Source organism: Monodon monoceros, unplaced genomic scaffold, assembly GCF_005190385.1.
Source record: "Monodon monoceros isolate NGI ecotype Baffin Bay Population unplaced genomic scaffold, NGI_Narwhal_1 Super_Scaffold_15, whole genome shotgun sequence".
Lineage (NCBI taxonomy): Eukaryota > Metazoa > Chordata > Mammalia > Artiodactyla > Monodontidae > Monodon > Monodon monoceros.
In genome coordinates, this window is record NW_021703771.1 from 79,185,091 (window position 1) to 79,196,850 (window position 11,760).

Sequence of the window (11,760 nt, forward strand, 5' to 3'; positions counted from 1 at the left end):
TGCTTTACTCAAAGTCTGCTGATTTCAATGCTAATCTCACCTAAACATACCTTCGAAGCGACAGCTAGACTGGTGTTTGACTAACATCTGGGCACAGAGCTTAGCCAAGTTGACATGAAACTAATGATCAAGCTTCCTTTTGCACTTAGACTGAAGGCCAACATCCCAAACCTGACTCCAGGGCTCTGAGCGCTCTAGCCCCTGCCCTCCTCCTCCCTGCCTGTCTCCCGTTCACTCTGTATCCTGGTCACACTGGCCTCCCATCGGTCCTGGATATGCCAGCTGCCTGCTGTCCCGAGAGCAGTACAGAAGTTGCTCCCTCTGCCTGAGATGTCCTGCTTCCCACTCCCGGCGTGCGTGCACACTCACACACACACACGCAGGAGCTCCCACGCACGTTGCCTAGGGAAGCCCTACTCAGTCGTCCTTCAGGTTCAGAAGAGGCAGCCTCCCCTGCTCTCTGACTCGCAACAACACTGTGCATAATGATGCACGTAGCTGTGCGATTATTTCGCTCGTGTCTGTCTCCGCCACTAGACTGTAAATCGTTGAAGGCAGGGGCCAGGTCTCCTCGAAGGTCTGTGTTGCCCACCAGGGTGCCTCCAACTCTCATAGGTGTTGAGAGAGTGAACGAACGATTTGGAATAGTACCTGGGCCTTGAATGTGGTCTGTCGTCCAGTCCTCGTAGGACTCGTCCCAGCAACGTACGGCCTGCCCTCGCCTGTGGCTCCCCCCACGTCAGCTTCCCTTGCTGTGGCCTTGCAGACGCTCTCTGCTCCACCTTGGGATGAGCTCCCCTAAGCAGAGGAGACCCCCTGTCTACCCACCTCGTGGCTCAGGTTTGAAACTCTGCCTGCCTGAGCCTCACCTGAGGCGTCAGCTTCAGTCCTTGAAGATAAGCACTGAAGACAAAGTGACTGGGCAAAGCTTTTAACTGGAGGGAACTGTCCCCCCCTCCATGAGCCCTCATCTGCATTTTTGTACGTAAGCATTTGTGGAGGCAAAGCTACTGCCACCCAATATATTCGTGAGAAAATACTCACATTTTTACTGTCTTGAGTGGAAATCACCAGTATCTGTAGACCAGAATTTGCTGTACCTTTTCCCGCAAACACTTAAAATAATAGAAGTTGACTTGTCTGACATTTAGCCATCGTTAATATTTTCCTATAAACTTGGAAGTTTACAAACTGTAAGCTAAGAGATTGTCTTAAATGGCTCTAAAAATAACCATCTTCCTTTGCGATAGATCAACCGTTCCAAGGTTGGGTAGTTTGTGTCCCAGATGCCTCAGAGCATCAATGAAATGAACCTTATGAAAATTTCAGATTCGTTGGATCCAACAGCTGTCCTCCAGCACATGCAATCCATATAGTCGTGAAGGCTTGGGTATAAAGCAAATCACACTTTCCCTGTGACTTATATCCTAATGCAGAGATGCTTTGTCTTCCTTCCGGCTAAATGCCTATTAGTAGAGTTTCCTCCCGTTCTGGCAGGTGTGCTGTCAGCTGGTGAATGGTCTGTGAAACACCAGTGCACCAGGGAATGACACTGTTCTGCATCCTTCTGATAAAGGAAAAGAATCTTAATCTACATCTTTTGTAAATTGGGATTTTTTTTCCCCTTTGCATTTGAAAAAAGCAGAGTTCCATTACTTTATATGGTGAATTTCAGCAGTTGTTAAAATTCATCAATTTTGTCCCTGAATTTGGGGCAGGATTAAATCAGGGGCGGACAAGTGGGTCTCTCAGAATGTTAGCACTCTGTGACTCCTCCCAGGAAAAGGTGACTTGTGTGTTGGAGAGTGGCTCTGAAATGTGCATACATTAACGAACAACTTACCTGAGACTCTGACAAGCCCAGGATTTCTCTTTGAGTGAAAAACTTAGTGAGCGGGCAGTTTTGTGTCCCTGAACTTGCACGGAACAGCTGCCCTCCCCCTCTCCCCAGCTGTCCTAATTCTCTGCCCGTAGGCTGACTGTGAGGTTAATACTAGACGGAGACTCTTGTGACTGTTGCTGCCCCTGTGCTAACAACTCCCAGCAATTTGGAGGGGGCGAGGTGGAGAGACTTTATGAAGAAGAAGGTCACTTCAACCTTTTAAGTTTTCTTTCAAAACGTTAGTGTATAAAAATGTCCTTGAAAAATACTGACTCTGGTAAGCTTGCAGAACTGTTAAGAGGTTTTCCTCCCCCAATTCTAGTGTTCTTTATCCATTAGCTATTGCAGACTCTGATTATTCTTTTTCAGGAGCTGTATTTGAAACCACAAAGGGCAGCCCTAAGAAGCAGAGACACCATTGTTGCCAACCACAAAGGCCAAAACCCAGACCACAGAGTAATTGAGGATTAGGGTGGGGACACCACCTTCTGGGCCCCGGGACGCAGGCCACGGGTGCTTGTCACCCTCGGGGATGAGAAGCCCTTCACGACCGGAATGTTGAAGAGGCATTTCTTTTGTCCTCAGGTGTGGGTGTGAAGCCTTGGGTTTCAAGGCTCCAGTGTTCCCATCTGCCCTGGATGCGGGCATTCCAGAAAGCCTTTGGTCTGGGGCGGCCGTTGAACGTATTTTATGAAAGAAACGACAATTTGGGGGTACCTTGAGGTAGGCAGCTACCCATATTGCCTGGCCCTCCCAGGTGGCACTGACTAGCTTTGAGAGATGGGTCTTTGGACCAGCAAAGGCTGTAAAGAGGACACGTAAAGAGGAGCAACAGCTTCAGAAGGACCTTGTGAGAGGTGTTCCTGGGGAAGGGCGAGTCACAGGGCTGACCGGTGGGCATGGAGAAGCAGGGGCACCGGTCCTGCGCTTCCCAGCATCATTCCTCCCTACCTGCCAGAACTGGCCTTCCATTCAGCAAGCAGTTCCTGGGGACCTACTGTGTGTAGGCCCTCTGCAGGACAGGGGAAACATGAAAGCAGTAGGGCGTGGTCCCTGCCCTGGCGCCGCAGCGTCTGGGGGAAGACACGGCGCTAAATCCTTGTGGGCACCACGCCGGCAGAGGACCCAGGTTGTCCCTCGGGCCTGTGAACCCCACCAGCAGAGGACAAGTCTGTTTAGTTCCTGTTGCATCCGCAGCTGCCAGCACAGGGCTGGCACCTACGAGCCCAGCACAGATCTATTGACTAGATACATGCACGAGCTAGGTGCAGCGACAGCCCAAGAGAGGAAGGAAGTGACACAGATTTCAAGGCATTTCCACAGGAGAAGCTTGAACCGGACCTTCTAGGTTGAGTATCTGGAGGGCAGGGAGGGGAGCGGAGAAGGGATGCCTGGAAGCGTGAACAGCGGTGCCTGCTCCGGGGCCGCAAGGAGGCCACTGCCTCAGGCTCGGGCCGGGTAAGATTGTACAGCCGGGCACACGGACGGCCTGGGGCACCTCACCAGAGGCCAGGGTTTCTCCTTCGCCAGACTTGCAGTTAGGAAGCAGGCTCTGAAGGCCAGGAGGAGAGCAGACCAGGGGTGTCAGGGCACCCAGGGCTCATCAAACAGCCTGGCAGGACCCCTTGCTGACCACTTCCCACATGACATCTCTGTTCATTTCTGGGTCCTCCACCGCCTCCGGTGCAGTATTTTGCATAAAGTAAATAATGCATAAATATTGGTTGATTTTTTTTTTCCCTTAGTTCTGTGGTCCTTCAGTCCCTTCAGGGCCTAGGTGGGCCCTGATTCCAGGTCCTCTGATTCTTCCATTCTTTTACATAAAGAGCTCTCCAAATATTTAGTCAAAAAGTTTTTGGTTTGGGTTTAATTCTTAAGCTTTGGTGTACCATGTCTGTTGAATTCCAGCTTCAGCTCAAATTTTTATCAATGATTTCATCTTTCAAAAATGTACTTTAGAACTATAAGATCACTAGAGTTGGTCTTAAGGAGTGCGGGTAAATACTTTTTAAAGTCATTGTTACTCAGAACTAGGCTTTTTTTAGGAGTTGCTCTAGTGGATAAGTTTGTCATTCCTGCTTCTTAAAATATTTTTCTGGACAAATCATTTTTTAAACTTTTCTGGTTAAAGTAACACAACTATTATTGATTGGGTTATTGTTCTTTTTAAACCTCTATCTGACTTTCTAGTTTTCCTACGCATGTTTTCAAGAGCTAAATAGATACAGTGGGTTTCACAGCTGACATAAGGCTAGCGAGGCACCAAGTCATAATTAATTTAGGCCTCAGTGGCATCCAGTTGGCACTGGAAGAGTTGTGACCTTATCTTTGATGTGTTCAAAGCCAGTTATTTTTACCCTGATGCTTCAGGAAGTGCGCAGCCACTTCGTCTCTTTGTTTTCTTATCACAGAATCAGTTGAGATGCTGCCCTCTTTCCAGTGTATGTGCTTTGGAAGCTGGTCCCTCTCCAGATGCCTGCTGAACTTAGCACTGTTTAATAGGGCAGCCACTTGGGGTGCCAGGCAGATGGGGGACATGCCAAGAGAGGGTGTCCTGCTTGGCAAGGCCACCCAGAGTCCTTGGGATGGTGCCACAGCTGTTTAATTACTCAGGTGGAATGACTGTCCTCAGTAGAGCAGAAGGGCTGCTCGTTACTCTCCGTGTCCCTGCTCCGTACTGCCTTCTCACCCTCAGGTGTTCCGGAACTCTGACCTCTCCTTCTACAACCTCCTTGTGGAACCTTAATTTTCCATGAAGAGTAAATGGCTTGGAACCACTCAAAATGTTTGCCCTACCAATGGGGTTGGTATCTTCACACATATCAAAGCCTTAGGCTAAAGGGCTATGGGCAGATTTCAGGCCTCAGAGAGCCTCTTAAAGAACATTGGGGGGCTTCCCTGGTGGCGCAGTGATTGAGAGTCCGCCTGCCGATGCAGGGGACACGGGTTCGTGCCCCGGTCCGAGAAGATCCCGCATGCCGCGGAGCGGCTGGGCCCGTGAGCCATGGCCGCTGAGCCTGCGCGTCCGGAGCCTGTGCTCCGCAACGGGAGAGGCCACAGCAGTGAGAGGCCTGCATACCGCAAAAACAAAAAAACAAAAAGAACATTGGGGTAAAGGGGGCACCTCCTGAAATCATGACTTGTGAGCTGTGAATCCTGTGAGTGAGAGCTGTCCTGGGGGGACAGAGGCTGCAGCTCTGCAGGTTCCATCGGCTGTCCCTGATCACCAGGTTCTCCACGTGAAAATGCTTGGGTGGCTGGCTGTGATTTGTGAAGCGGCCCCTTCCTGTGTGCAAAGTTTCTCCAAGTTTCTGTGTTCTCTAAGTTTAGCTCTCTGTCATACATGTGAGTGTATCTGGGTACACAACAAAGAGGAACGTGAGAGTAAGAGGTGCATGTGACGTGTGGATGGGCAGCGTTTACAGGCATCCGGGAGCAGGGTTCTCAAACTTTAAGGTGCACGACACCCCCTGGAGTGGAGGGGGCTGGTGGCCTCAGTAAATGCAGATTCTGATTCGGGAGCTCTGGGGCGGGACTGAGAGAGAATGTGCTTCTCTGACAAGCTCTCGGATGCTGCATGGACCACAGTGACAAGGCCCTGATTCCCATACCTGGGGAGCTTTTAAAACATCTGATGCCGGGCTGCACCCCACCAATGAAATCAGAATATCTGAGAGCAGGACAGTAGCATCAGTAGTTTTGAAAGCTCTCCACGTAATTCTCGCCCAGGTTGAGTTCGTGGCTGGGAGGGGGTGGGGGGAGCTGAGTGGAGGATGGGACTCATTCCTATCACTTTGGAAATTCACCGAAAGTATGTTGCAGCTGTCGCCATCTGATAGTGTATGAATTAAAACGAATTAAATGTTACCAGCTCTGTTTTAAAAGAACACCGTGAAGTTTCCCAAGAGCTCCTCCAGCCACCAGGCTCTGCTGCACCTGTGTTTATCAGCCGCGGAGTCCCAGCTGAAGTCCTCACAGATATTCTTGCTGTTCCCCATTTACCCGTGGCCTTCTGTTCCTGTGGCACAGCTTGTGACCTCAATTCTTTGTGGCTGTGAGGGGTCTAGATGAGAAGAAAATGTTTTATCTTCCTGTAGAGCAGGGGTCCTCAACCCTACAGCACATTAGAATCACCCTGGGCGATTCTGATTTATCGGGTCTGGGGCAGGGTCCCTGCACTAGGGGAGTTTGAAAAGCTCCCTGGGTGATTCTAATGTGAACTCAGGGATGAGAGCCAGGTTATAAGATAAAATGAAACTTGAACAAAAAAAAATATGTATTTGTATTTTCTTCAACATTAAAAAAAAACTGGTTCTAAAAAATAAAAGATGCTGTGTTCAGACAATAAAATATAGCAATTGTTTTTTTAAATATACATGTAATGATTTATTTAAATATATATTTAAATCTGTATACCCCCCCCACCCAACATCTGGTATTTTTGAGGAGGCCAATGTGCAAAGTGGGGAGATTCTTGAGCCGGCGTCGGAGAAGCGAAATGTTCCTGATGTAAATATCACCCACTGTATTAATTAGGACAGCGCTAGCTGGTGTAGGATCCCCGTGCATGTGGGCATAGTCATTCAGGGGGCCCCAGCGTATGTCTCCAAGGTGAACTGCGGAAGCGGGGAAACAGTGGGTGGGGTTCAGGGGAGGCTCCCACTATCTGGGCGGGGCCACGTGTACTTGCACCCCATTGGGCAGAGCTCAGTCACGTGGCCACTGCAGTGTGTGTGGAATTGTCAGCGCAGCCCCAAGCCCTCGAGGAGCAGCCCCAAGCCCTCGAGGAGCACGAAGGTTGCGGGACGGCCAGCCTTCGGTGTCCTACCGCGTTTGGATGTCTAGGGGTCAGGTGCCTCCCAGCAAGGCGCTGTGGGCCCTGCACTTGGAAATGCAGATTCCAGGCCTACTAGGTGCGGGAGCCTGCAGAGCTTAAGTGCTATGTTAAGCCCCTGTGCTCTTGTCTTCTTTTCTCCACAGATATCGCAAACGGCACCAGTTCAGGGGGGTACCGCCCACCTCCCAGAACCAAGGAAGTCATCATCAATGGCCAGACTGTGAAACTTAAATATTGTTTCACCTGCAAGATTTTCCGGCCCCCTCGTGCCTCTCATTGTAGCCTTTGCGATAACTGCGTAGGTGAGTAGAAACAGAAATTGCCTCTGTCCCACCTCTAATGTTTGTGCTAAAATATGTCTGTAGCTGATGGAGTAGAGATTTCCTGTGAATAGACCTGTGCTAAAGAGAGTCAGCATGTGTGTCTCTTTAATCCTTCAGAACTAAACAGCTCGATAATAGTTAATATTTCAACCGTATTGCCTCCTGCCCCTGATCCCGTTCACCAAGCCTAGCGTTGCCGAATCTTTTTTCTTTTTACATCCTGCAACACCACGAGGACAGCAGAATGTCCTAGGCCTTCTCCTCCCGGGTACACAAGACCAGAGGGGGCGTTCTTTGTGCCCTGGAGCTGCCGGGTTGGCAGACACTTAAAATAAAACCACTTCACACCTAGATCCTCCATTGCCCAAGGAGCTGGCTGCATGCATAGCCAGACTCTCCCAGCTCCTCAGAGGAGCATTGTGCTTGGGTAGCCGGAGGCATCTGAAGCCCAAGGAGAGGAAAAGGGGAGCAGCCAAGAGACTTCTGGGCCTACAGTCAGGTTCGTAACAGGCTAGGAAACAGGCAGAGGGAACACCGTGGAGCACAGAGGGCCTCAAATGTAAGACTTGGCCCTACTGTTAGGCTGCCACCACCCCAGCGCAGGATTTTTACAGCTGATGTGGGTGCCAGCCCCTTGGAATTACTTGGGCAGCACTTCCTGTCACTTCAGACTGAGCGCTACTACCCACACCCGCAGACCATCTTCTCCCCTGGGATGGAGCTTCTCAGAGATGAGTTTGGCAAGGAGCTGGTGGAAGCCCCAAGTGACAGGAAGGGTAGTGAGAAGTGGACTGAGGCTTTGCCACACGGGGGAAGACCCCCAGTTCTTCAGTCCCATAGCCTGCCTCTAAAAGAAATAACCAGGGATTTTCCCGGGCGAATAGACATGGAAATCCTGTTAACCTCACACCTGAAAGGATAGAACGCCTCAGAACAAACCTTGTTTCCCTTAGTAACACATTATCAATTTGCCAACCCTTTTCGAGCCTATTCGAATTTGTAGTCTCAATTCTTCTTCAGAAAAAAAAAAAGGTTATATAATGTTTCCTGCTGTGCAAAGCCATTTTCCTTTTATTTGTCTGAAATTTACTTTATCCTTAATTTAATACTCTACAGTTTGGTAGAAAGCCCATGTTTTCCCTCTCCGGCCTTTTTTTCGGTTTTATTCACTTGGAAAAATTACTTTTAGGCTTTGCCTCCGTAGCAAAACAGCATGGAATTTTGTTGTCTTTCCCAAGTAGTAAGAACCAGTTAAGAGCCTGGAATCTGGTACCCAGTGGCCTGGGTACGAATACTAGCTTCATGACTTAGACAAGCAACCTCAACTCTATGCCTTGGTTTTCTCATCTCTACAATGGTGTCAATAGGAGTGCCTACCTCATGGGATGGTTAACCGAGTAAATGAGTTAACGCATGTAGAGCACTTAGACCGGTGCCTGGCTTTGGGCAAATGCTCTGTGATTGTTAGCTGCTCTTCTGTTATTACTACTGCTCCCTTGACATTTTTGATTGGCTTTCTCTGGCCAGTTTCTTGATCTACTGTATCCCTCTACAGGTATGGCAACCAAAGCTATACCTGGTCCTCTATGTGAGGACACACACCAGGGTTTCTACAAGGACACATGACAGCCTTTGTGTGATACCCTCCCTGATGACTTCAGCCCCAGTGGCCATCCCATGCCCTTCTCGAGCATACTTTTAAGCCAGAGCAGCACCGTGGCCTAAATGTCTTCAGGGGAATAATCTGTAGGGATTCAGAGGACCCTTTCTTGGGTTGTAATTTTGATATTATATGATGAAATATTATATGATGGAATATATATATATTTTTTCGTTCACATAAAATCTTTTGCGTGTCTTCTCCTGGAGATCTAATGACTTGTTCCAGTTGGCATTTATAGGAAGGGAGTTGTTTCCTACAAACCTGAAGGGTTAACGGGGCATCTCCTTCTCTTTACCATTTATAAAAATGTTTACTCATTACTAGACACCTGACTGTCAGTTGGTCTCAATCTTCTGTCTTCTGTCTCTAGGCTAGATTCCTAAGCATGATAAAACGTTCCTCTCTATCTCACAGTGTTTTAAAATTCTCTTCGGATCATCCTGTAAAACACTTTCTGAAAGTTCATCTAATTCCCTCATGTGTCCCCTCCATCACCCATAGGTAAACATAGGTTTACATGTTCCTTAAAGAACCCTGATGAATTAGATGTAAAATCATCTTACCAGAATTATATATGTAGTTAATGGTGTACTTCTCCTATAGTATAACTCTATAAGATAGTACCCTTTCTTATAGAAACTACCAGCTGAGAAAATAAGAGCCATCAGTCTATAATATCCAGGAACCCTTCTGATAGGTTCTGAGCAACCTTTCTGACAAATCCAAGTCACATGCTAATCCAGAACTCCACAAGCAAGCATGGGGAGATGCAGAACAGCAACGGGAAAGGAGAGGAAGCGGGGAGGTTGGGGTGGGCTCAGAGGAGGAGACTGGATGAAGAGCGCATTGACAACAGCTGCCTCCAAGCACCATTTGACGGCCCTAGCGCTGGAGGTTGGCAAACCCTGATCCAGGGCCCCACTGTGTGGAGGACAGGTGAGATAAATAGCATACAGCTGATGTAAAATAAAGCTACTCACTGCACTCGGGGAACAACCACACAATGATTCAAACCTACATAGTTTTGGTTTTCCAGTTCATTAGACTACATTTGGGCCTTTGGTGTGACCCATTAACTGACCAACGAATTGGACCTTGTGCATTTGGGAAAAGAGAGTGGAAAGCAAATGTCTCCAACTGAGAAGTATAATTGCAGAGTTTGCCACTATTTTATTTTTAGATAGAAAGCTTTTATTGAAAGAATTCTACTTTTTGCAGCCACGGGAAAAAAAGAATACAATGATGTGCTGAAAGCCAGGGTCTACACATGTGGCTTCCCTTCCCTTGTAATGAATGGGTTTGGGTTGGTCCTTCCTAGGCACACAAATAAATGTCACTTTGCACTGGGAGGGGGGAGAGGAAAATGCAGCTTCCCAGGCAGTTCAGAAGCATATTTTTCTTTGTTAAATAAGTTTGAAATGAGAGCAAAATTGTAGGGGCTGTGTAATTGGAGTTGAGGACTAAGGGAAAAGCTTTCTTGGGGAGCAAACTCTGTTGCTAACATAGAACAGGTTAGCAAAGCCAGGCGGTTGGGACATGGCTATAGGGACAGACCCAGAACTGAATCCTGGTACTGTCCTTGGATAATATTGGAACCTGGGCAGGTTATCTGACCACCCCCACAGGGTTTCCACATCTGTAAAATGGGGTGATCCTAGTACTGCCTCATAGGTTTCTTTTAAGGATGAAGTGAGATAGTGCCGAGCAAGCACAGACCTGGTGCACACCAAGGGCTCACAAAGGGCTTGCCAGTGATGTTATCGTGCGTAACAGGAGAAGAGCTGCCAAGGTGCTCCCAGGAAACTGCGTAGAACAAACGTCTTCACAGAATGATGGGAGTCCCCTTGTTTTCCTGTAATCTGGGAGGCTTTGGGTGATCTGCAGCTGCAGGAATGAATATATCCTCTCTCTCTCTTTGCCTCTTTGTCTTTTTTTATCTCTGTTTCTCTCTCATTGTCTCTCTATGCTGCCATCAAATCGCTTCTGCACATTGAAACAGAGTATTGGGGGTTGTTTGTTCTTCCAGGCATTTTTTTTTTTTTTTACATCTTTATTGGAGTATAATTGGTTTACAATGGTGTGTTAGTTTCTGCTTTATAACAAAGTGAATCAGTTATACATATACATATGTTCCCATATCTCTTCCCTCTTGCGCCTCCGTCCCTCCCACCCTCCCTATCCCACCCCTCCAGGCGGTCACAAAGCACCGAGCTGATCTCCCTGTGCTATGCAGCTGCTTCCCACTAGCTATCTACCTTACATTTGGTAGTGTATATATGTCCCTGCCTCTCTCTCGCTTTGTCACAGCTCACCCTTCCCCCTCCCCATATCCTCAAGCCCATTCTCCAGTAGGTCTGTGTTTCCAGGCAATTTTTGACGTTATAAAATATTTTTACACAACTGACAGCTGGGGCCAAGGAGCCACCTCTGCTCGCTCAGACCCTTAGGATCCCTCAGGTCATTAAAGGAAGAGTAACAGAAGGAGCTGGAAAGCAAAACATACCCTTGTGAGGTCTTCTCAGACTCACTAAGTATGTTCCAGCCCCAGCTGAGCCCCTTCCACATCGCCCCAACCAGGGTGGACCCTTTCAGGGAAGTCTGTCCTTTGGGGGGCTCTGGCCCAGTGTCAGAACAGCCAGCAGCTTTCCCTGGCATTGGGTATTTTTAACACAACCGAAACCCGTAATAAAATGTGATTTACTTGAAAGTAATTTATGCATGCACTGTGAACTAAACTAAGTTTGCTAAACACTAAAAAGGAGCACTGCAAGCGTTTGCAAGCCTGCTCTAGGGGAGTCTGTCTGACTTGCACCAGCCCAGAGGCAGCAGCACCTGGGTCCCAGACCTGCTGCCTGGTCCATCTCTGCTTCCACCATGCCATGTCTGGAGGTGCTGTGAGGACAGAGAAGGTGGTGCACGAAGCCCTCGAGCTGTGTCAGCCGCTGCAGAGCTCTCGGCGGCACCAGCCTCCTCCCTCATCGGGGGGGTGGGGGGGTGGGGTGGGGGGTGGGGGGGTGCCCTGGCCCCATTTTCACCTGTCCCCTTCTGTCATTTC

At 48.6% G+C, this 11,760-nt stretch overlaps 1 protein-coding gene across 2 annotated transcripts in view; it reads left to right on the top strand.

The window, feature by feature from the left end:
- The window catches only part of ZDHHC14 (zinc finger DHHC-type containing 14), a 273,691-nt gene that overhangs the window by 197,029 nt on the left and 64,902 nt on the right, over window positions 1-11,760 (top strand). For both annotated transcript variants that reach the window (XM_029224120.1, XM_029224119.1), the window contains exon 3: window positions 6,863-7,021. In XM_029224120.1, the coding sequence (XP_029079953.1) occupies window positions 6,863-7,021 (159 nt within the window). The remainder of the gene's footprint in view (window positions 1-6,862; window positions 7,022-11,760) is intronic.